General features: G+C 34.9%; 1 protein-coding gene across 3 annotated transcripts in view; it reads right to left on the bottom strand.

The window, feature by feature from the left end:
* Window positions 1–27,356, bottom strand: part of LOC140157033 (cholesterol oxidase-like) — a 108,700-nt gene that overhangs the window by 24,637 nt on the left and 56,707 nt on the right. The window contains exon 2 of one of the 3 annotated variants that reach the window (XM_072180095.1): window positions 19,034–19,149. In XM_072180095.1, coding sequence (XP_072036196.1) covers window positions 19,034–19,141 — 108 coding nt within the window. In that variant the 5' untranslated portion in view covers window positions 19,142–19,149. Of the gene's footprint in view, window positions 1–19,033; window positions 19,302–27,356 lie in introns of those variants that run through there. The other 2 variants (XM_072180094.1, XM_072180097.1) reach the window with 2 other exon arrangements.

Raw genomic sequence — 27,356 nt, 5'->3', positions numbered from 1 at the left:
CGGAACGAAAATGTTACAAAAATCAGGACAAAATATTAGCAAAACTGGGTTGAAAATTTTGTTTTGCCACAGCCACCCAGGCTCATTTCAATATCCGGGGATTTTTAGGCAAACGAAGGGGGAAAAGTGGAAAGAAAACAAGGAAGAGAAGAAACGAGGAAGAGTAGGCCTACGTTCAGAGTCATTGCGCATCATAATTATGCTCATGCTTGAAATTTGTGACGGGAAGTCGCATCCACTGGAAATCCATTCTAAAATACATATTATACATTATCATGACATGGTTATATGGCCTATAGGCTATGCTTAAGCATGATGGTCGGAAAAATAAGTTAATAATAGGGGCCTAATGCAAAATGATGCACCAATTGGCTTTTAGTTTGAGGATAATATTCCCCTCACAAGTCTGGTCCGTTGAAATCTGTTATGCCCAAAATAATACGAATAATAAGTGTAAACTTTTACACCAAATGACTTTATTGTGCCTTTCATAACTTTTTGAAAATAATTTTCCAACTTCTGAGGGAGCACATCCCCCTCAGGCACCCTTCACCGTCAAAAAAGAAAAGGCTAACTTGCATTTATCCATATAGGCCTAATTGAGCAGGTTCATACCCATGCAGAAGTCAGGTCCGCAGGAAATTTGTTAGGAATTATAGGCCTATCTTTCATAGATATAATGACTATAGGCCTATTATAGCACATCCCCCGCAGGCAAAACAGAAAAGCCTAAACTTAGGCTGAATTGAAGGAATTATTGAGCACGAGTGTTAAATATAGGCGGAGACTGGGGTAATTGTGGCCCCAGGGTAATTGTGGCCCCTTTGTCTTTCTCAGGGTGTCTTTATACTAAGCATTGGTCTAGGTGACTTAACTTTGTATTGTATGAAAGAGTGGTCTTTATGTTACTGTTTGGTGAAAAAATATTGCAATAGCATTAAAATTTTTAAGAGGGGGGTCTAATTAGCGGAGCGACATCGCAAATGGCTCTAAAAAGTGGCAAGTCCACTTTTTATTCATAGGGTGGTACTTATTGGTTGTATCACTGACTATTTTGTATGTGTTTGACATGAAAGTTAATCATAACAGTTCCCATTGATATAACAATTTTATAAAAAAATTGTTTATTTAATGAGCTAAATTTGCATATTATGTAATACCCGGCTTGGGATAAATGTGGCCCCTGTTCATGTCTTAAGCAAATTACTTGCATCTGACCCCCTAAAAAGTTATTTTGGTCATTAATCTGTTATATGTTAATCAAATGAGCCATTTGGGGGTCATTATTGAAACAAAAAAGACATATTTAGTATGTTTTCAAAACAAGGAAGTATAATGAACAGTCAGATCCGGCCGCAGTTTCGGCATGCAAAATTAGCATAATAACAAGTATTTTACAAAATGCCTTAAAATGCCCTTTTCTGGTAAATAAACCAGTCCAAATGGCCTAGAATTATCGCAATGACTGTAAAACATGTTATTAATAGTTATCAGGAAGAACTGGATTCACAATACTCTTTAAAGCCTTAATGTACGATCTTTTTAAATTTTTAGATTTTTCTTTTTTTCTTCTAAAATGATAATATGCAATCATTATGAAAGTTCCCAATACATTTGGACGCGAAAAACATTGGGAAATTTGCAAAGAAACAACATCATAAACTTCACCTCTATCACTGAAACATCTCGCACTATTTGGATTAGGACAGCGAGTGCGGCCTCAGAGTTAGTCTCCTACGCAGCCAGTTTGGTTACGCTCCCTCCACATGTGGAGGGAGCGTAACCAAGCTAGTTTTGTACGAGACTACGGTTTGCGATCGTGGCCGACATAAAGTCATAATCTAAAATAATTATGACTTTATGTCGGACCAACAGATAATCATCCCGTTTTACTACAAATAGGACGAATTTGACAGTTTGCTCATAGATTTAGGTTAGAACATGTGTAAGTAGCCTATTACAAATATGCCAAAAATCGGTTTTGAAAAAATAAAGGTAAATTCTGAAAAAGATCGTACATTATGACTTTAAATTCTTTATTTTGTTCAGGGGCCACAATTACCCCGCTTGGGGTAATTGTGGCCCCTAAAACATGTTACTTATTATGCAAATTGCAATATATTTTCCAATTAGGCCTATATTTATCACATCTTATAGGTACCCATTGCCTCTATCCACTCATGCAGAAATTTTACTTTTCTAGTTCATACTTAAAGAATTACATGGTAAAAATGCAAAAGGGGCCACAATTCCCCAGTTTCCCTAAGCCTAAAACTAAAATTCGCGGCTCAGTTGGAAATCTGTAAAAAATATATGCTCCGAAAATAACCAATAAACAGTTTTGATGTGTCCGGAGAATTGAAAGTCTGCAAAATGTCGTCGAGGGAGCAAAGTTATTCTGCAGCATTTAAGCTCACTTATGAAAAAGAGCAACAGTTTTTAGCATTCTCCGATTTTTCACGTTCACTAGAAAGCAGTGGCGTGTCCAGGGGGCCGGGGGAGCTTTGGGTGCTGAAGCCCCCCGCACTTTGTTAAAAATCATGTAAAATCAGCCGTTTTTTGGCGATTATAGCCATCAAGCCCCCCACATAAATCTGAAAAAGGGGCTGAGCCCCCCGCAGGAAAAGATCCTGGACACGCCGGTGGAAAGAGTGTATCCCGAGCCCGCGATTTAATTAATAAATTGGATAGTAAAATTAGCAGGAGCTAGCAGGCACTTGGGCTAGCTACAACCCTGTGATCATGCTGATTAGGCCTATACTCGCAAAATTATTCCCGTTGCGCTAGTTCACGTTCACAATATCGTTTGCGGCTGGGTTTTGAGACTAGGGAGTATGTGATTTATGAGACGTCTTTGAATTATGATACTGTCAGGTGACTCGGCACTGAAGAGTCTTTGATATCAGAGACGTCTTTGAATTAGCAGTGCCCCCGAACTGATATAGGTATATTTTTTCACTTGTAGGCCTAAGGGGATATATTTTACGCATTGTCGCTTATAGGCCTAGATCTTTTACTTTTTTGAGAACCCTGAAACAGTTTTTAAAGCAAGAACATTAAACTATATAAATAACTTGAATCATACGTCTTTTACCTATATTAAAATGACACACTCGTTAAAAAAATCAATGTCAAAAATGTTGACAAACCTGTCATTAAATGTTCAGTTTACATCTCAACAAAAAAGGTCTATTTGTATCGAATCATCAAAAAAAATTCAAATAGGTCAAATTCTTAACCTCATGAATTTCCAAATGATAGAATTACGTAATGAAACATAATATTCTTTCACAAGTGACACTTTATAGTGAGGAACTGTTGTAAGGCACGTAGGCTTATTAGAATAAGAGCTCCATAAGTCAAAATCTTAAGCTCGTGAATTTTTACCAGACAAATTAGGTGCCAACTATGTCAATTCCAAGATGTCAGCTTTAGAGATCCACAATTGACCGAATTTTTGGGTTAAAAATCAGGTTAAGGTATTCTAGTGTTACGTTGTGAAAACAAATAGGTTATATAGGACTATATAGGATTCCGTTTGACTGTTAAATGGTCTGATGGTAGGCCTATTATGTATCCCATGATATCATGCGCTTCTAAAGTTAGTCTCGTACCCCTGGTAACGAATTTAATTGATCATACAGGAAAACGTTTTCTTGGTAAACTGCAGAACATGTAGAACGACGCTTGAGAAATACGTTTGGCAACTTTTATCAATCAAATTCATGTTGTAGAAAATATACGCATACTGCATTACAGAAATCCAAACATGCTTACACAATTTTATTTGACAGGATTTATCAGTCCGAATTAATCTTTATTCGGGGGGGGGGGGGGGACTCAGTACAAATGACCACACGGGGACGTGCCGCAGATATGGGTATAGGGGAAAATTTGTAAAAACTAAGACAATTTGGGTTAAATTCGGCCAACAATTTTGACTTTTGGTATATCAATGGGTTCAAATTTCTGGAAAAATTGGTATATTTATGGGTCCACTTTCAAATTCTCAGCGGCACGTCCCTACCAAAACCAAACTTGAGTACCCCCCGGGTCTTGATTCAATAATTTGAGACTGCATTGAGAGTTTAATTGTCATATTTAATTAGGGCTGTTGTCGATTAGAATTTTAATTGTCGACAATGGTCAATTCTCAAGATCCGACGTCGGCAAGTTGTCGACAAAGCAATAAATCAATAACGTCCAAATAGGCCTATTAAGGTTAGCAACGATTTTAAACTGTTGCGATTTGCATTTGGTAGTTCACAGCATCTTACGAATGGTAGTGAGCTGTGGCAAAAATTGCATCATTTCATAACGAGTGTGTAGAAGACTTCAAATATCACAGATATACTTTTGTAGGTCCTGTTGTTCTTGAGTTATGTTGTAAAGAGGGCTGAAACAACAACACTTTTGTAAAACGTATATAACTCATTAACAACAATAAATTAAGCAAGTTTTCAAAGTATATGATTAATGTAGAATGAACTTTTGCAAAACACCAAAGTGTTATTTTTCAATACTATATTGAATTAGATAATGAAAATCGATTCTTTTTGGCTGTTTCGACCAACAATAAGTTCAAAGACAAAGTTATGTGTCTTTTTATTTACATCAAAATATTACTGCCAATTACACGTAATCATATCGGTAACTTACCATTACAAAATGAAATCTATTAATCCACCATATCAGTGTCATCTTGTGCTCAATTATTACTTTTTTACACGTAGAATTTATTTCATGGTAAATAATTGTGATCTTAAGATTATCTCTAATATTTTTAATGACTAGTCTTTGTCGACAATTAGCCCATGCCTGTCGACAATCGGGGAAACTTGCTTTGTCGACAATGTCAAAACTGATGGGTGACAGACGTTATGATTCAGCTTGTAATCTCTTGCAATTTTAAAATTACAGGGATAATTTTGAAAAAAAAGAAGAAAAATACGGGATTTTGAAGAAAAACATAATAATTATTCTCAATTGGTACTTAGTCGTGAAAATGTAAATCATGTAAGAGTTTAATTCTTAATAATAGGAGGAGGATAATGTTCAGTTTACATCTCAACAAGAGAAATAAGTCTATTTGTATCAAATACAAAAGCGCAGTGATTTATAGTGCGCTACGCACAGGCACAACCCCAGCAAACACAAAAACGTTTTAAAAACGTTTTAAATAAGTAATATTTTGGCTTTTGGTTTAGGTAAAAACGTTTTAATAACATTAAAATGTCGGGTTATATAAAGGTCACGATAACGTTTTAAAACGTTTTGTATGAAAACAAACTACAACAATATTTTTAAATGTTTTCAAAAAATGTTATTGTAAACTATTTTTGCAAACTTGTTTGCCAAATATTTTGTCAATACTTAAATAACATTATATTAAAATATTTGAACCCAGCAAACACAGAAATGTTCTTAAAATGTTTTTTTTCCAAACATTTTAATAACATTTAAATGTCGGGTTATATAAAGGTCATGAAAACGTTTTTAAAACGTTATTGCAAATATTTTGGGCAAACATTTTTCGCAAAATATTTTTTCAACCCCAAAATAACATTCTGTTTAGAATGTTTTGTATCAAGTTTTCAAGAATGTTTTTGGAATGTTATTAAAACGTTTTTATACCCTTTATATAACCCGACATTTAAACGTTTTCTGTAAAACATTTTTTTTTTTTTTTCAGTAGATTATCAAAAAATGTTTTTTAAGGTTATGAAACCGTTTTATACTCTTAATATACCCTTTACATAACCCGACATTTAAACGTTTTCTGACAACCTTTTATAACCTTTTGCGAATGATGTCGAAAACGTTTTGTGTTTGCTGGGAACGCTTTGACGTTGATCCACAAGCCTCAGCACACTTTACAGGTTGTCGCTGACCACTATGGCCCCAAATCATTCCATAATCTATTTAACAACAAATCAGGGACTTTGCTGCTTCAAGAGCGCACACCCTAGACATTCCACAAATAATCATCGCAACCAGGATCAGCTCCCCGAGTTTTTCGTACGGGTTACAACGAGACAATAATTAGCAGTAAGTTCCTTGTCAGGGGAATTTCAAGCTAACTCAATTTTCCACGAGAACATACTATAGGCACCGCCAGGGTTCGAACCCGCAACCTCTCGCACCATAGTCGAACGCCTTAACAATTGCGCTAACTTGACTACTAAACGCTGTTATGGATAATGTTCAGAAAAACATAGCACAAAATATAGATAACTACTGTCACCCTATAGACTCCCATGAGTAAAAATCTTAAGCTCGTGAATTTTTACCAGACAAATTAGGTGCCAACTATGTCAATTCCAAGACGTCAGCTTTAGAGATCCACAATAATTGACTGAATTGGGTTAAAAATCAGGTTAAGTTATTCTAGTGGATACTTTGGGAAAACAAAATAGGTTATATAGGATCATAAAAGATTCCAATTTGGCTGTTACATGGTCTGATTGTAGGCCTATTATGTATCCCATGACATTATGCGCTACTAAAGTTAGTCTCGTAACCATAGCAACGCATTCAATCGATCATACAGGAGAACGTTTTCTTGGTAAATTGCAGAACATGCAGAACGACGATTCAGAAATAACTTTATCAATCACATTCATTGTTTGTGGGTTTTTTTGTGGGTACATTTAGCACTGGTTACGTGCTCAAAGTACTGTACCATCATGATGACAATCCAACTCCTAAACCACTACCAGTGTGAATTGGTCATCTGGTTATTAAGGGCTGGGGTATGAACGTTTGGACAGTATTTATTTTGGGACATTAGAGCACATCAGACATATCGAATTGCATTCTGAATACGAAGAATGTCATTCTGATATCAAATAATTTTGAATTTTTGAAATTTGCAATTTAATACACATTTTATGGCAAATCATTAAAAATTGATATTTTTGATATTTAACAGTACTTGAAGTAAACTGTATAAATCTGATGATTTATACTTAAAGTGTATGTAGGTGGGTTGAAAAGCCGACGATCAATTGAAAATTTTGACATTTCGTATTGAAGATATGGATTTTTTTCCCAAAACACCAAAAAAAATTAGGTCTTTTGGGAAAAAATCCATATCTTCAATATGAAAGGTCAAAATTTTCAATTGACCGTCGGCTTTTCCTCCTACATACACTTTAAGAATATATCATTAGATTTATATAATTACTTCGAGGGCTGTTATATATCAAAAATTCCAAAAATATCAAATTTTATAATTTGTCATAAAATTTGTATTATATTGTGATTTCAAAAATGAAAATTATTTGATATCAGAAAGACATGCTTCGTATTCAGAATGCAATTCGATAGGTCGAGGTGCTCTCATGTCCCACAAAAAATACTGCCGAAAAGCAATAAACGCTCATTTTGGATCCCTTAAGGATTTATATCAGTGACTTCTAATATTTTCATCATGCTTTAAGGGATCTAAAATGAGCGTTTATTGCTTTTCGACAGTATTTTTGTGGGACATGAGAGCACCTCAGACCTATCGAATTGCATTCTGAATACGAAGCATGTCTTTCTGATATCAAATAATTTTCATTTTTGAAAATCACAATATAATACAAATTTTATGACAAATTATAAAATTTGATATTTTTCTATTTTTTGATATATAACAGTCCTTGCCACTATCTACTTTATAGTAAACTATACATTGCGAAATAATATAAAATCATTTTAAAATAAAATGTGCATGTAAGTTGAGTTTACATAGCGAATTAACTAACAACTGCAGTGTATTTTTGATTTTAATAATAAGCATGGGTAAAAAGCAGTAAAGACAAAAATACAGAACAATTTGGAGTAATGAATTAAAGAGTTGACAGGAGTTATAGGAGTTAATGTTTTTTGCTGTTTCACTGTGCATGTTCTCACCATTGATGGTTTGGTGAACTGTCATGTAACATGGATGTATAAGCGTGATCCTAAAAAATGCCTTTCACGGTGACCCAAACTATTTACAAGACCTCTTCTGCATTGAGGCTGGCCTTCCCTTTTAAACGGAATTTTTATTCAGGTTTAAACAAGTTGCAGGGTACCTAAATAACAAGGCACCAGTTTCCGGTGGTAGTTGGCAGTAAACATGGTCAACTTGTTATTATTTTAATTATCTGATTATAGGGTCAGTCCATGTCGAAACAGATTGAGTGTACACCCACCCTCTTGGATTTTGCTCTCCTTTGGCTCAGGGGTACCTTTCATGGATCCCTAGGTGAGGTCACAAGAAAAAAATTTAAATTCCATTTCGTTTGCGAATGGCGGGCAATCAAAGTTTGGCGACCTCAACCAAAATTGTGAATTTAAGGGGTCCGAATGACAAAGTGCTCTCTTTGATGGGTACTTTCTTCTTAATTGAATCAGTTGTGATCCTCTTTTTGAATGTGGTCACTCACTGGCTGTGTCTGAAATACCTAATGCCAAAAAGATAGATTTCGGAATTTCGTTGGGATTTCAGAGGGGGTCAAAATCAGCACTTCGTACTGTTCAATCAAATTATCTTGATTTTGAAGGACCCGTGATAATGTCACAGTGCACTTATAGGTCCTAATTATGTTCAGAATGGATTAACCATATGCCAATGTCTATGAGGAATTAAAAAAAAAGAGAAATTTCTAGATCCCTACAGAATGTTAGGCCACCCCTAAAGTGGTTCAGCCACAAATGGCACTTAAAGTCGGCAAATTTTGACCCCTAATAACTTTAGGTGTACACCAGATATGAATTTCTAGTCTTTTGCATCTGAAAGAATGTAGTTTAATGTTACTAGGAACATAAGATTTGTTTTGTATTTTTGTGTTTTAGTATTAAGTTGACGCTTTCAAAAATAGTCATTTTGCCTAACATACCATGCATACAGGATACGGTACAAAATGCCAATTTTAGTATGATATTATTTTATATTTTTGATCACTTTATAGCCATTTGTATTATTTATCCTGATATTTCAAGTTGCTCTTGAGTCAAGTAATAAGAAAAACTACTTTCTAATCCTCTGTATGGATTTTTAAGGGGTCAAAATGCACTTCCTGGCAACGATGCACATGCAAAGTACAGGTTATGGGGGTCAAATTTTCAGAATGCTCCCAATTATGTCAAGTAATATATCAAATTACTCGTATGGTCATGAGGATTCCAAAATGTATAGTTTGTTATGTGTCAGACCTTTCAGGAGGGCGCTATGACGAAAAATGTTCATAGGTCAACGACCTTTTGAAAGTATCAAAACACAAAAATACAAAACAAATCTTATGTTCCTCGTAACATTAGACTACATTCTTTCAGATGCAAAAGACTAGAAATTCATATCTGGTGTACACCTAAAGTTATTAGGTGTCAAAATTTGCCGATTTTAAGCGCCATTTGTGGCTGAACCACTTTAGGGGTGGCCTAAAATTCTGTAGGGGTCTAGAAATTTCTTTTTTTTTTAATTGCTCATAGACATTGGCACATGGTTAATCCATTCTGAACATAATTAGGACCTATAAGTGCACTGTGGCATTATCATGGGTCCTTCAAAATCAAAGATAATTTGATTGAACAGTATGAAGTGCTGATTTTGACCCCCTCTGAAATCCCAACGAAATTCCGAAATCAATCGTTTTTGGCATTAGGCATTTCAGACACAGCCAGTGAGTGACCACATTCAAAAAGAGGGTCACAACTGATTTAATTAAGAAGAAAATGCCTCTCAAAGAGAGCGCTTTGTCATTTGGACACCTTAAATTCCCAATTTTGGTCAAGGTCGCCAAACTTAGATGGCCCACCATTCGGAAACGAAATTGAATTTGAATTGTTTTCTTGTGACCTCACCTAGGGGTCCATGAAAGGTACCCCTGAGCCAAAGGAGAGCATAATCCAAGAGGGTGGGTGTACACTCAGTCTGTTTTGACATGGACTGACCCTATAGTGATGATAGGAACTTGTTTATAGTACGTGGACACGGATTACACCGAGTGCACGGTCATTTGTAGACAGAATATACATAACATAGAACAATGAACTTTTAACCCATTAACCATGATGAACCTATTTGGAGTGTTTAATTTTCGCCAGCCCATAGGGCTGGTACCTAATTCTGAGATGGGGTTTGTGTACACTAAAGATTAGCTAAGATTATAGCCTTCTTCTATTGGTATGAATTATTTTTTTTACTTCTCGTGGTGGAAATGTTTTTGATGTCTGCTAATTCGATTTGCAAGGAAAAGAAAGTATGTTTTGCCGTTTCAACGAACGAAAACGATTGAGTATTGCCAAAGTTATGTTTGAATTAATTATGACTTAAAAAGTTATCATAGGTTAGGCCTACACATATAAACATAAACTTGTTCAGCAATCAGCATATCAAAAAAATGACATGGTCAAAGCGGGGGAATGATCACGAGGTCATATCAGTGGACTACTGAGCATAGCATGATGTTTGGTTGCCTGTGAGTGCATAATTGATATGTTGATAACAGATCTAATAATGTTGTAGAATCAAAATCTTCATTATATGGACCACATTGAAGTCAAAGTAATTATCTATCCTATCCTGTATCGTTTTATGGATACAATTGACTCAAAATGTTATTGATGATATTATTGCTATCTTTAACATCAGTTTTGTCTTTTCAACGGGAAAAATCCGATTGAAAATAAAGTTTTTATGGGCTAGCTATAATATTGAACAATATATCCCATATTTTGACATGCACTTATAGAAAATAAATAAATTATTGTCTTACTTTATAAATTATAAATACTGTAAAATACTGTAAAATGACACATAACTAAACCCAAGATCAAAAGTACTCTGAAAGAGGACACCAGTATTTACTGGAAGTCGGTTGTGGAACCACTCGTGACTCAGGGGGATACAGCTAAACTTTTAAACGAATGTAATACAAATCTTACTTGGAAATCTATTATGTACAGTCTTCCGGAGAGCGTGCTAAAATTTGCTATCAATGCTGCCATTGACAGCCTTCCCACCTTCACAAATCTCTATAAATGGGGAAACGACTGAACGGGAACTGCCCCTCTGTGCATGTAAGGGTACCCTTCTTCATATCTTGAACAACTGCAACCATATGCTTGATCGGTACCTCTGGCGTCATAACAACATCATCCGCATCATAATTACCGCTCTGGAGAACAGCCAACTTTTTCTCAATAAACGTGTTCTCATCACGGCGGACATTGAAGGGTACCTTACTGCAGGGGGACGGTTCCCCTGACGTCATACCCACAGTTCAAAAACCCGATATTGTGTTAACGTTTCCGGAGGAGAAAAAAGTCATTCTGTTAGAACTCACCGTGCCTTTTGAAACGAACATTGATAAGTCTCACAAGCTTAAGGTTGACAGATATGCTTCTCTGGTAGGCGACATTACTGACACTGGCTACAATTGCAGTTACATTCCATTCGAGGTTGGTTCAAGAGGTCTAATTACAAAATCGAACAAGACTCGTCTTAACCGCCTCCTGCATGTAGCCAAGTCGCACATTAAATACAAAGATCTGAGGAATGACATCTCCAAAATGGCTCTCACGTCTTCTTTTTCCATCTTTCAGGCAAGACATGAAAAAGAGTGGAATGTCAATATCCTCAGATAGCCTACCAGGTGGCGTATCTGTCGCCTGATGATCAATGTCATTAATTAAATTTTTTATAATATTTATTTTTTTTGTATCTTTTTAGGTGTTTTAAAGATTGTGTATGTGTAATTTGTATTTCGTTCACGCCATGCCTGGTGGTCAGTAAAGGCCCCAGTTGTCTTGGATGTCTGTTGGTTTCTTTATTCTTTTAAATTTGTATGTTTAAATTGCTTGAATAAAGATGATGGAATAAATAAGGCCAATTTCTATCTTTTTTATTTGATTCATAAAATTACATTCAACAAAATGATTGAAGACTGAGAAAACAACAATGCAGACTATTACAGAATGGAGTAGGTTAGATGCCATGTCCATAGCTTTGCAGGAGTTTCGGACTAACAATCAACACATTCAAAAAATACAGTTTAAAAGTGAAGATTGTAGTGAATGATCAGTTCTTTATCATGTGTTTGCCACTATCTACTTTATAGTAAACTATACATTGCGAAATAATATAAAATTATTTTAAAATAAAATGTGCATGTAAGTTGAGTTAACATTAACATTATGCGCTACTAAAGTTAGTCTCGTAACCATAGCAACGCATTCAATCGATCATACAGGAGAACGTTTTCTTGGTAAATTGCAGAACATGCAGAACGACGATTCAGAAATAACTTTATCAATCACATTCATTGTTTGTGGGTTTTTTTGTGGGTACATTTAGCACTGGTTACGTGCTCAAAGTACTGTACCATCATGATGACAATCCAACTCCTAAACCACTACCAGTGTGAATTGGTCATCTGGTTATTAAGGGCTGGGGTATGAACGTTTGGACAGTATTTATTTTGGGACATTAGAGCACATCAGACATATCGAATTGCATTCTGAATACGAAGAATGTCATTCTGATATCAAATAATTTTGAATTTTGAAATTTGCAATTTAATACACATTTTATGGCAAATCATTAAAATTGATATTTTGATATTTAACAGTACTTGAAGTAAACTGTATAAATCTGATGATTTATACTTAAAGTGTATGTAGGTGGGTTGAAAAGCCGACGATCAATTGAAAATTTTGACATTTCGTATTGAAGATATGGATTTTTTTCCCAAAACACCAAAAAAATTAGGTCTGAGCACTCAGACCTATCGAATTGTATTCTGAATACGAAGCATGTCTTTCTGATATCAAATAATTTTCATTTTTGAAAATCACAATATAATACAAATTTTATGACAAATTATAAAAATTTGATATTTTTCTATTTTTGATATATAACAGTCCTCGAAGTAAATTATATAAATCTAATGATATATTCTTAAAGTGTATGTAGCAGGAGGAAAAGCCGACGGTCAATTGAAATTGTTACCTTTCATATTGAAGATATGGATTTTTTTCCCAAAAAGACCTAATTTTTTCAGGTGTTTTGGGAAAAAAATCCATATCTTCTATACGAAAGGTCAAAATTTTCAATTGATCGTCGGCTTTTCATCCCACCTACATACACTTGAAGTATAAATCATCAGATTTATAAAGTTTACTTCAAGTACTGTTAAATATCAAAAATATCAATTTTTAATGATTTGCCATAAAATGTGTATTAAATTGCGAATTTCAAAAAATCATAATTATTTGATATCAGAATGACATTCTTCGTATTCAGAATGCAATTCGATATGTCTGATGTGCTCTAATGTCCCAAAATAAATACTGTCCAAACGTTCATACCCCAGCCCTTTACTAATATTTAAACCAAATTGTTCCTTTGATTGATGAGAAGAAACTACACAGGTTACAGAAATCCAAACGTTACACCATACAAGAAATCTTTCATAATTTTGGGTATGCTAAGCTTACAATTAAAAAAATAAATTGATGAAGATTATTGTGACAAATATCTCATTATTATCTTCTGAAATATTTATTGTGTTTAACAGTTCCTTGTACGTACCGCAGCAAATGCCGATATTTGAAACTACAGCATTTTTAGACCGAATTAATCTTGATTCAGTTGGAGACTGCATGCGTTCAGAGCTTTGTCATGTTTTAGAATTTTAATATGTGCGTCGAATCGATCCATCATTTTACATTATTCATTATATTTGTTTTTCTGAAAATAGCTTTTTGAACAGAAACCCACAACTAAAGTGAGGGTCAATTTCAGGGTGACCACAAAAATAACCCACAAGTATGAGATTTTAGTGATTCGTTTTAATCTAAATTAAAAAGTCTGGTATATGAGACTGCATAATCATAGCTAAAGGTGACGGATTACCACTGAACTGTGTAACGTAATTAATAAATTAATTCTTAATCACTTTACTGTTAAATTAGCATATAATATACATATAACAGATGGTCAATGATTATTAATTAATAAAATTGGTATTGCAATTGCTTCCAAAACACATTAAATGTCGAAAAATAAATAAAAATCCCTTTAAAAAGGGATGGACCGGGACAGTATTGATTCCATGTGAAGTATGAGTAATGCTTTTGATATATTCTTTTCTTTGATAGTATTTGATGGCAAGAGATGGTCTGAAATTATATTTGGGACATAAAATATAATGATGTACGTGTAATTGATGATAAATTAAAGAAATCATTCTCCAAACATATCGGTAATCTTCCTTTAATATTCTGCAAGTTGCGCAATTACCTGCGATCAGTTGATGTTATTGTTTTGAAATTAGAATATACAATATAAGTATTGTTCAAGTAATTATCTATGCTATCCTGTATCGTTTTATGGATAAACATTTGTAGGTCCTAGCTATAATATGGGCATAATTTATAAATGTAGGCCTATAGTATTGAACAATGTACCCATTTGACATGCACTTATAGAAAATAAACAAATTATTGTCTTAATTTATTAATTATAAATAAAATGACACTTCATAAAATTACATTCAACATGATGAAAATGATTGAAAAGAAAACACACAATGTAGATTATTATTAAACGGAGTAGGTAAGATGCCATGTCCATAGCTTCGCAGGAGTTTCGGACTAACAATCAACACAATCAGAAAAATACAGTCTAAAAGTGAAGATTGTATTTGTAGTCATGGTAGTGAGTAATCAGTCCTTTATGTGCTTGACACTATCTAGTATATATAGAGTAAACTATACATTGCGAATTAATATAAAATATAAATGTCCATGTAAGGTGAGTTTATATAGCGAATAAACTAAAAACTGCAATGTATTTCTTAATATTAATAATAGGCATAGGTAAAAAGCAGAAAAGACAAAATGACAAAAAGACGAAACAATTTGGAGTAATGAATGAAACATGCTGTTTCAGTGTGCATGTTCTCATTATTGATGGTTTGGAGGACTGTCATGTAAATTGTATGTAAGCGTGTTCCTAAAAATGCCTTTTACGGTGACCCAAACTAATTACAAGACCTCTTCTACATTGAGGCTGGCTTTCCCTTTTAAAGGGAATTTTTACTAGTGCACGGGTGTACAATTTATGCAAAGATAGTTAGTACTAGTAGTCCGATGGTATAAATAGTGAAGGAGACTAGACCCTCACTATCTATCAGGTTCACTCACAGTCGCATACTGGGGGTAGTACATGTAATACTAATAGCGTGTCCCGACCTCGACCCTGGTGACCTTTGACTATGGCAGTCTCTTTAACTTGGTAACCCCAAGTGAAACTACACATGAAAGAGTACTCAAGGTGAATGCTGTAACCGTCAGATCGACTGACTTGTAACAATTTAACAACGTTTAATTTCATTCCTAAAAAAATTAAACAATCTGTTAATTTTTCATCATTGTTTCAACACAAAAATTCCCTTCACATACAACTTTAATGTTTACACGTTTAAACATTATCAAAACAACTTGCTCCAGGTCCACCTGTTTTCTTTACGAATTCTATCTTATTCATATTCTAGAAACAACAATTTTTTATTTCCGACTAATAAGTACCGGGCCAGCTCATGCTGGCCCGGTCCAAAAAGGACTAAAGTTCAGGACTCTTGGCATGGCCATTATCTTGAGTTGACACACAACATGATATTGTTTAACATAGGCCCTAACTGTAATACTACTGCAACTCTAAATTGCAACTGGCAACTCTACTTGTAATTCTAACTCTAAATCGAACTCTAAAATATAACTCTAACTCTAAATCGAACTCTAAAATGTAACTCTAACTCTCTAAATCGAACTCTAAAATGTAACTCTAACTCTCTAAATCGAACTCTAAAATGTAACTCTAACTCTAAATCGAATTCGAAGTACAACTCTAACTCTAAAATCGAACTCTAAAATATAACTCTAACTCTAAATCGAACTCTAAAATCTAACTCTAACTCTAACTCGAACTCATATAACAATTAAACACTCCAAATAGGTTCATCATGGTTAATGGGTTAAAAGTTCATTGTTCTATGTTATGTATATTCTGTCTACAAATGACCGTGCACTCGGTGTAATCCGTGTTCACGTACTATTAACAAGTTCCTATCATCACTATAATCAGATAATCAAAATAATAACAAGTTGACCATGTTTACTACTAACTACCACCGGAAATTGGTGCCTTGTTATTTAGGTACCCTGCAACTTGTTTGAACCTGAAAAAGCGCATCAACATAATATACCAAACGGAATCTGAGTGACTAATATCTATATCAATGTACGACTTTCATTGATAAGAAGATGAAACTAAAGATAAAACGATAGTCTATAGTAAAATAAAAAGTACTACTTTGACAGTTGTTAAATTTGAAGATAAAGCAGTAGTCTTTGGTCATGTTGGTAGAATCAAAAGTATTTTGACAGCTTTCTAATACCTTATTTTATCTAATGAAAAATATTGACTATAGTTTGACTATACATAGAATAATGTAAAATGATGAATCAATTCGACGCACATATTAAAATTCTAAAACATTACAAAGCTCTCAACGCATGCAGTCTCCAACTGAATCAAGATTAATTTGGTCTAGAAATTCTGTCATTTCAAATATCGTCATTTGCTGCGGTACGTTTGTTTTCTGCATTTTCACGCAGATTTTTCAAATATTTTTCACACTTTTGTCATAGAACTTGTAACCATGTTATCTGCTTTGATAGGGTTGAAATGTAAATATTTAAACATAAAAAATACAGTTATACTTTAATAAATGGACGTTCAAAGATCCATCAAAGACCCCCAAATCTGTAAAAAAATTGTTGATCAATCAGAGAAATACCCTTACACCATGTTGTTTTCAGAAATATTGACACAAATACTGAAAGTCCATCTTTGAGATCATATATTGTATTTGCAGAGAATTCCTTATGCCCGACCCGGGCATAAAGAATTGAAATTGGTCTCACTGCAAAAACAGTGTCTAAAGATTAAACACCATTCTAGACATCATCTTGTCCTCGATTTGTAAACATGTTTAAATGCTAAACATGTTTAGGAATTTGATGCCTTGTGGTTAGATATTAAACACTTGATGTTTTGAAATTTGACATTGGTGTTTAGATTTTACACGTGTTTACAAATCGAGGACAAAAAGTGTTCAATCTCTAGACACAGTTTTTGCAGCTCTTTTGACATGTTTGACATGAACACGCAGTAAAAGCAAAAACGTTCTTAAGATATTATTATAAACGAGTTATAAACACATATAAACCTTTAACATTTAAATATTGGTTTATACATGTATAACGGTCATGAACACGTTTTTTGAAACGTTTTATAATGAAAAACATTACAACAACATTTTTAAAATGTTGTCAAAATGTTATTGTAAATTATTTTTGTAAACATTTTTACCAAATATTTCGTCAACACTTGAATAACATTATGTTACAATATTTTGCAGTAAGTTTTCAGAAAATGTTTTTGAATGGTATGAAAACGTTTTATTTCCTTTATATAAACTTTACATAACCCGACATTTAAACCTTATCTGGCAACCTTGTCTAACCTTTTAAGGGATCTAGAATGAGCGTTTATGGCGTTTCGACAGTATTGGGACATGAGAGCACCTCAGACGTATCGAATTGCATTCTGAATACGAAGCATGTCTTTTGATATCAAATAATTTTCATTTTTTGAAATTCATGATATAATACAAATTTTATGACAAATTATTAAAATTTGATATTTTTCAAATTTTCGATATATAACAGTCGTCGAAATAAATTTTATAAATCCAATGATATATTCTTAAAGTGTATGTAGCTGGAAGGAAAAGCCGACGATCAATTGAAAATTTTGACCTTTTATATTGAAGATATGGATTTTATTCCCAAAAAAAAAGACCTATTTTTTTTGGTGTTTTGGGAAAAAAAAATCCATATCTTCAATACGAAAGGTCAAAATTTTCAATTGACCGTGGGCTTTTCATCCCACCTACATACACTTTAAGTATAAATCATCAGATTTATAAAGTTTACTTCAAGTACTATTAAATATCAAAAATATCAATTTTTAATGATTTGCCATAAAATGTGTATTACATTGCGAATTTCAAAAAATCAATATTATTTGATATCAGAAGGACATTCTTCGTATTCAGAATGCAATTCGATATGTCTGATGTGCTCTAATGTCCCACAATAAATACTGTCCAAACGTTCATACCCCTTCCCTTAATAATGTCGAAAAAGTTTTGTGTTTTCCGGGTTAGTAAACACTCTAAAAATGTCCCAAAAGGAATAGTGTAATTTGGCAGGGATTGACGGATATTCGGATTGTCCCTTTAAGGAGAGACGCGATCTAAATCAATATATTATTGAAAAATAACACTTTGATGTTTTGCAAAAGTTCATTCTACAAATCATATACTTTGAAAACTTTCTTGATTTATTGTTGTTAGTGAGTTATGTACGTTTTACAAAAGTGTTGTTGTTTCAACCCTCTTTACAACACAACTCAAGAACCACATGACCTACAAAAGTATATCTGTGATATTTGAATTCTCACTCGCTATGAAATAATTAATGCAATTTTGGCCAAAGTTCACTACCATTCGCAAGATGCTGTGAACTACCAAATCGCAACAGTTTAAAATAGTTGCTAACCTTAAGGGGGTACTACACCCCTGGCCAATTTTTTGCCTATTTTTTCATTTTTCTCAAAAATTATAGCACATTGGTGACAAGTAAGGTATGTATATTATAGGGGCAAGGACTACAATGCTAAATATTGGTTTTCCCTCATTTTTTACTGTAACTCCACAAGTGTTGTCTGTGCTGAAATAAAATTTCCAGTGCAGTAGTTGTAGTCCTTGCCCCTGTAATATTCATATCTTACTCGTCCCCAATGCGCTATAATTTTCACGAAAAATGCAAAAATAGGCACAAATTTGGGCAGGGATGTAGTACCCCCTTAAGTCCAATAATTGTACAAGGCCAGCGATGATCACATAACAAACACGTATTTAGCCATTACCTTTACCTGTGATTGGTGATGATTAGAGCTGCTAGATGTTTGATGACAGGACGACCTGCAGGTATCTTCCGCATGTAATGAATGGGTTCTTTCATCAGACGTTTCCATTATGAAAACTGCAAAAAGTGAGAAGAAATCTTCATTAAAGTTCTAAAATCCTTGTCTTGTTCAAAATAAATATCCTGGTGCAATAAACAAGCGAAAACAATTTATCCAAATTATATACATCGATTCATTATGAGAGACACCGTAACGCGTCCAACCTCAACAGACTGATGAGTAAGAATGAAAGCTACTGCTGCTAGTGCTAGCAAAAATAGATTTATAAAATCTGTGAGCTTTACACAACAACAATCTATGTAACTGGCAACCCATTATAGGGATTACGGAACCAAATTGAGGCTCACCGGATGTAGCGCTTGGCAACATCACGCTTTTATATCATCACCGTAAAACTGCGCATGAATTTGGTCTCAGGATGATTTTTTTCCCTAAAAATCCTGCATCAACAATAAGCTCTTAATCTAACCAGACATATATCTACTTAAGTTTCTTGACAACTTACTCGTCGTTGCACGTATATAGACAGTTTGTGAAAATTGCAACGCCGTTGAAAGCTGTTGAAATAGATATAAATGCGTGATTTATTCAAACTGCTATACCTTTCACCAGTACACACTTTTATCACTCTTCTTAAAGCGCGATTGTTACTAACTGCTCACCAAATTCAGTAAAACCAGCGGAGAAACTCGTCATTTGTAAAACCGATTTTCAGTGCAGACAACAGGTTACAACACACATGACACACGCTGTTCTCATTGTTCAGAAACTCATCATCAACAACACCCTGTTTTTTTGCTTTCGATTTCCTGTGGCATATCATAGTTGAGCCTCAGTTCAGGCACCCATGTTATATGATGAACCGTTTTTAGCTCATTTGAAAGAGTTGATGAGAAAATTATACGCGCATTGACCCGAACTGGTAAACTTGTTACAGACATGTAAGCAATTAACTCGTGTGCAGATAATTATAGGAACAAAACAGAACAATTAAATATGATTAGGATGTACAGATCTGGTGATGGTCAAGGTCCCAAACAGTAGACCACATGATCATTTGTTATATATATAAACAGAAAAACCTTGTAAATAGAACATAAACATCTTGTTCAAATAGACCGAAATGCTTTAGAAAATGAATTACGCATGCAATGTAAAGAAACCATTTTATAATCTGTGATTTAAATCACCAAGTTAATGACGGTATAAAAGTGACTTTTAAGTGTATTCGGCTCCATTTTAATTAAGAAAGTACTGTGATTATTCCTAAAAAAATGTGAAAGTATAATTTCTAGTGTAAAAATAATACTCTTTTGAAGATGTGTAGGCTTAAAGTTCACACTCAAAGAGTAATATTTCGCTTCACTGGAATGATCTTGATAATGAAGAAATCCCATCCCACGAAAAAATGGTTTTAGCAAAGCATCCACTATACAGAATGACTGCAGTCAAGTGCAGTGAGACGCAATAGGCTATGACACATAACATGAATGTACTTTCCATTTCATTCCTATTACCCGGGATTATAAAATTAATACAAACATTAAATAATAATGAGCAATCAATACTTAGGAGACTTGAGGGACCAAAATTGTTTAAATTAGATATTTACTCAAAAAATATATTGCGCACTTAAAGGCGACGTATGTTTCTTTCTTAAATTTGTTTTGATATTCGAAGGCACTTTATGACTTAACATCAAAGAGAATTTTTCGAGATTATCAATTATGTTGTACAATTAACCTGGGACACACAATGAATTGATAAACATGTTATTTTATATACATAATGTATGACCGTTGCCAAGGGTGAACATAATTAAAGGTGCATTTCGTGATCCACAGCCTCATCCCCCACTTTTCACAAAAAAAAGTTGAGATTTTTATACCGTTGGAAGCCTCTGGCTACCTACATAAAGTTTATGTACAAAACATTTCTTGCAGATTAATTCGTTTAGCAAAAATATCGTGAAATTTGAATTTCATTCTGGTACACCAGAACAAAATTACAATACAGTGGCATATGGAGCAGGGTAATAGTCGTGCATAACTCGCTATTAAACGCAAAATCGGAATCAACTAACATTTTGGGAATAAGCTTTTTTCGTGGATATCTACTGAAAAATGTCATAAAAAAGGATGCTAGGATCACGAAACACTCATTGAAAAGAAAAACTATTCTTTGAGTGGTAACATTCCAGAAAATGTGACAGCTTGCTTGATCATTTTCATAAGATTGAATATCACCACCCCAAAATGGATGTTAAATAAATCCAGGAACCACTACAAGTATAATGATTTACCTTGAAGAAATATTGTAAAGGTGACATCCTTGTATTAATTATTTAATTATTGGACCATATGAGCATACACAATCAAAAAATAAAAGTTCCTTTCAGACCAATTTTCATTCAAAAATAAAGAGATGTCTATACGTTTATATATATCCCATTTCTTCCGAGAAGACAGTCTTTCACCAATCATTTAAAACTCAAAAGACAACTCGATGAGTGATTGGTATGGGTCCTAATCGAACTTGACATCTCTGTATACATACGTAATTTTCTGGGTGGTATCCTAGTGTTCAAGTTCAATTGAAATCAGTAATATAACACGTAATTGCGAGTTGTGATCTTACCACTTGGTACGATATGGCTAAAGGTTCATATCATTTATTGACTTAAACTTTTCTATATATGATGAAAGTAAAAGTGCATATTTTAAAAACCCACAATGTTCATTGTTAATTTTTCTTTTTTTACTATTCTATTGGTATTCATTAGTGTAAAAAGCATTAACATAAATGCAAACATGTACATGGGATCGTTCTAGTGGTTTATTCAAATAATCCTTGTATTTTGTACACCGTAGAAAATACACCCACTTGGGCGCCTTTTGTTGTTTAGGAGCTTTTAGGAGGGTTGGATGGCAGGAGCCACATTTGTCTAATTGAAGCCATTTATCTAAAACACTGCAGTGTACTTTCTAATATTAGTACATTGGTCTAATAAAAATGAGCCAATGAAGCATATAATCGCACTTATATTTCCATAGGGTTTTCGGTTCTTAAGTTAAAGCCAATAAAATAATTATAAAAATGAAAGTTTTGGGCGTTTTCCCCTCCCGAGAAAAATCAGGCATCAGGCAATCACCCCATATATCAAGTCTAGGAATTTTCTTTATCATGTTTATATAACCCATATCATTCTTCTTGTGTGTCAGCTTTATTTGTCTCAATATTTGAGTGCAAACACCGTTAGGGCAAGCTCCCCTCCGACTCGCCTGAACAAGCTCCAGTAGGATTCACTATTAAAGATTTCAAACATGCTCATCTATTAAGGCATAGTTCAATAACCCCAATAGCCGTGTACACTCTTAAAATGACATTTGAAGCATTGGGTACAAAACCTCATACCCCACAACTTGAGGCCAAATGTTTTGCTTCATTTGTGTAATGCAAAAATGGAGGTTAATGAATTGCACCAGTGGAGATGAGACCATTTTAGCACATATATCACATAGCGATTCTCAGTGGTGTCTTAAACATTTGATACTTGATTTCGATAACGGATATGTTCAAGTTCAAGCATGAGAAACTTAGTGGAATTTATTCTGGGAATAAACCAAAAATGTGCATTATGTATGAGTGTCGCTTTAGTAATTTCTTAGTCAACCTTGTTACGCTGGTAAAGGATGACTTACATAAGGTTGGTATGCCTTTTATAATAGAGCACAGATCCTCAAGTGCTTATACAGTAAGCCAAAAAATTAAGGTACCAGTTATGTTCACCCCTTGTCATATCCTAAGTATAGCCAATACACTAGGATCCACAACATGCTCATCTATCAGGGCACAGTTCTTTAACTCCAATACAGTTATACATTCATTGAATGACCTTTGAAAATTTGGGTACACAAACTCATACTCCTCAGCTTGAGGTCACGTTTTGCTCTATGATTGTGTAATTGAGGTTATTGAACTATGGCATTGGGATGAGGCCATTGTGTCCATAGTGATAGCTGCATCTTTTAGCTCGAATTTAAGACCTCATTTGTTGAAATTGTTCAAGAAATAAAAGATATCATGATAAGATATCAACTAGCATTTGTCGTTCTGCGCACAATACCCTTCTCGCCTGGCTTTGTAGAAAGTGTTGAGAAGTATTTAACCAGAACCAGAACCAGAACCAGACGATCCAAAAACCCAAGGAGGATGCCAATTCAAAAGTTACAGTTTGCGCCATTGCGTGCCCTATTGATTTGTACACAATGCGTTCGCGAACAAGAGATCTAGCGCCATTGATTTTAAAAACACGTTTAAAAAACTAGCGTCGTGCTTTCATTGATTAGAACACAAAAGTGCAACTTTTGATTTCGTGTCTTTATTAGGTTTTAGATCACCGTTTCTTTAATTCTCAACCAATTTCAACAAATGAGGTCTTAAATTAGAGCTAAAGAGTACAGGTAATAGCTGCTTGTTTTAATTTTGACGCATTTTTCTTTATTTAGGATATACAGGGGTAAACACAACTGGTACCTTAATTTTTTGGCTTACTGTGTATGGTATACATGTAGATATGTGAGAGGGGAATGATAAATTTCACTAATCGTAAATCATGTTGTTGAAAAAAGACCATTTTCATTTCATGCATGCAATTTTAATTATATTTGTGTATCTACAAATGTACAAAAATATAGATAACGTAATTACTGATGCAACGAAGACACTGGAAACAAAAACTCGGGGTTTAGAGAGATCGAGGGAGGGAGAGGGGGAACAAGAGGGGGAGAGAGAGGGAGAAGAGACGGAGACAGGAAGTGAGAGAATTTTGATCGTTTATATCAATATATTAGGGCAATTGTGAAATTCTATATCGATGTAATTTCAAATCGTATAAAACTTTCCACATGAGTGCCGTTTTTCTTTCTCTTTACTTTATTACTATTGATAGATGAGATTTTGCTTAGTATTATGTTTCAGGAGATATTATATTCTAAGCTATTCTATGATGCTAATAATATATTTATGAGCGTTAGACAAGACTTCTGGGGTTTTCTAAAGGTGAATTTATACTCCCATCGCTGAGCGACGAACAATTGGGTTTAAACCAATCTGGTAGAATAGTTTATGTTACGTTGGAAAAAGCGCGCTACCTCACTGGTCAAATACTCGCTCAGCGATAAATTCAGCTTAATACCCCGATTTGTTTGTCTAAGAATCGGTAACACTGAGTTACATCTTGTACGCAGTGATGTAAAACGTGATTCCTCATCCCTTGGAGCAACGTTTTTCTAATTTCCTTTTTCTCCCTATTTCGTTTTCTCCCACATGCACAATATATCCTTGGCACATTATATCCTGTTTTAAAGATGGACCTTACCCAGCATCATTTCTTCAATTTTTTGATGGTCATTTTCTTTGAGCGCGATGCTCCCGCTCAATCACTTCCTATATCCTTGTTATAGTGGCGTTGCAAGAGCCTCAGGTCCCATGTACAACAATACAAGGAGCAGCAGGACCCTTTTAAATCTCCTTTAGCAGCCCTATTCCTAACTTATTTCATTTTCGCTTTTGCTTGGGCCCGTGAACATTCGGGCCCCTGGACTTCGTCCACCCTGTCCACCCTGTGTACGGACGTGCTTGAGCCATTTTTTACGTTCTTATGTAAATCGCACGTCCAATAGACTACGTCACTCGTCCTCATTTAAATAAATTCTGCCCTCTATAAGATTTACCATGGTGTAATTCGCATATGACAATACAATACAATACAATACAATACAATACAATACAATACAATACAATTCAATACAATACAATACAATACAATACAACCTTTCCGGTTGAGTTTATTGTATTGTATGTTCCCCCGAACTTTGAGGTGGTGGGTCTTTGGGAGCTGACGGCGTACCGGTAAAGGTCTTTTGTAGCTACGAACAGATAAAATGAGCGGCAAACAGTCAAAAACAAGGGTCTTTCTTAGCTTTTTGTTTGCATATCGCCTGAAAAACCCACAGAAATGTGAGGAATGAGCAATGTATGGGTCTTCTTTCTTACAATTTCCATTTTCCTCTCTCTCCTCTCTTTGGCTAAAGTCTGCTTTTGTGGGCTTGAACCAACTCGCACCATATTAAAAGATACCACTTTATCAAGTGGGCACTTCCACATGACTTCGTTTGGCAGTGGCTGTCGCCTGCCCGGCAAAACGTTATAATGCTGTCAGGATAGTTAGGATAGGTACCACTATAATGTATAGCTTGTCGGCAAATCAATTCAGCATTAAAGGAACAATGCCTTACGTAATGCATTACATCTCCATATTTATTAGAACCTCCTTGATACAGTTAAGGGGGTACTACACCCCTGGCCAATTTTGTGCCTATTTTTGCATTTTTCTCAAAAATTATAGCGCATTGGTGACAGGTGAGATATGCATATTAGAGGGGCAAAGACTACAACTACTGCACTGAAAATTCAGCATCTCAAGGCAAGTAGTTATTGATTTATTGATCAAATATTGGTTTTCCCTCATTTTTGACTATAACTCCACAGCAGTTGTCTGTGCTGAAATAAAATTTCCAGTGCAGTAGTTGTAGTCCTTGCCCCTATAATATACATATCTTACTTGTCCCCAATGCGCTATAATTTTGGAGAAAATGCAAAAAAGGCACAAATTGGGCAGGTGTAGTACCCCTAAGTTATCTTCTCTTATTCCAGATAGCAACCTATCAGACGATTATGATGTCAGGTGGGGATTTACGTTAAACAGTTAAAGTTGACTGTTGAGTCGGATTGTCTGTCTGATCAACCACACAGGAGCAACATTCCTTCCTTTCATCTCATGATCTGCATGCCGTGCCACCATGATATGAGGTCGCAAGGTGTTAAAAATATGCTTCTATTATGTGATTAGGATTTGGCCCAAATCTGTTTTTCTGATGTCACAAAATGATCACCATGTTATTAAAGGCTTTGTGCTCATGATCCTTTCATCCTGAGCGTTGCACACTTACGTGTGTCCCCACATGGAAAATATACAAACTTTGCACCTCATCTGTTGACCCGATTAATTAGAAGCGGAGGATCATAATATCAGTACCATGCAGACGTATTTTCAGATGGCCTGAACGAAAATAGTCCCATCTTTTATCAAGCACTGCCCAGTGGTCATGGTGGTATTGAACATGTGATGAATATAAAATGGAATCACTTTATACCACCAGCTTATAGGATTAGCAGCAATTAATTTTCTTCCGCCGCGTTGCGGATACTGCCCCAAATGAACAATGCAGGTCTGAGATAATCTAGAATTGATCCGGATTGGAGAAAATCATTTGTATAGCCCCATGTTCTGAAATCCAAATTGAGTACAACGTTAGACTGATCAAATAAACAGGAAATCGCTTTAGAATCGCCTTTATTTTGATTGGCACCTACATTAAGGTAACTGTAGCGCCTTTTAGCCACTGTTAGGGACCGTTCACAAACACTTGTTAGGGGGGCCTGATGCAAAAAAATATCATCGCGAACATTTTTCGGGGCTCCCTTTACATACCTCAAAAATTTCAGGGCCCCCCTTTTTGACATGAAAATTATGGGTCAACCACATAGAAAAGCATATATAAACTCAACTTTCCCAGGAAAATGTGTGGTCATTTTTTCAGGCCCCCCCCCTTAGGAGAGTCAAAACTTTTCAGCCCCCCTTTTGCATCAGGCCCCCTAACAAGTGTTTGTAAACGGTCCCTAAGTAATGGAATAAAGATTTTTCGTCTTTCTCCTTCATTGTCTTTTTCACTGCAGTGGACAGAATGAGATAACATTTGATCTATTTATTTATAACATTCGACCGACCAAAGCTAGACAAAGCCCGATAGTGCCCAGAGGCTACTAAATTAAAGGGATGCTAACCGAATGCGACGGGACAGGGATATGGGAAGAGGTCCTACTTAAGAAGCAGAAGGAAAACCGGACCACCCAGAGAAAAACATAAATCCCCCAATATTTTGATAGGTGGAAATGGTCCATGTTGACGCCTGTATGTGCGTTTCTGACTTAATGAACGTCATATTTGCTGGCCATTTAAGCCTAAAAAGTGCCAATTTCTATCAGTTTAGCTTCAGAGACAGAAAGACGTTGGTATGTATGTAAATTAGCAAATACTTGAACCGACACATTGTAGCGACTAGCAAACACTCACACTCCTACAGATTGGGGGGTCTAATCATTGTCGTTGGACAATTAAAGGCCCATTCAGTGTCCCATG

Source organism: Amphiura filiformis, chromosome 7, assembly GCF_039555335.1.
Source record: "Amphiura filiformis chromosome 7, Afil_fr2py, whole genome shotgun sequence".
In the NCBI taxonomy this organism is placed as follows: Eukaryota; Metazoa; Echinodermata; class Ophiuroidea; order Amphilepidida; family Amphiuridae; genus Amphiura; species Amphiura filiformis.
This window is presented reverse-complemented; position numbering and strand designations above follow the sequence as displayed.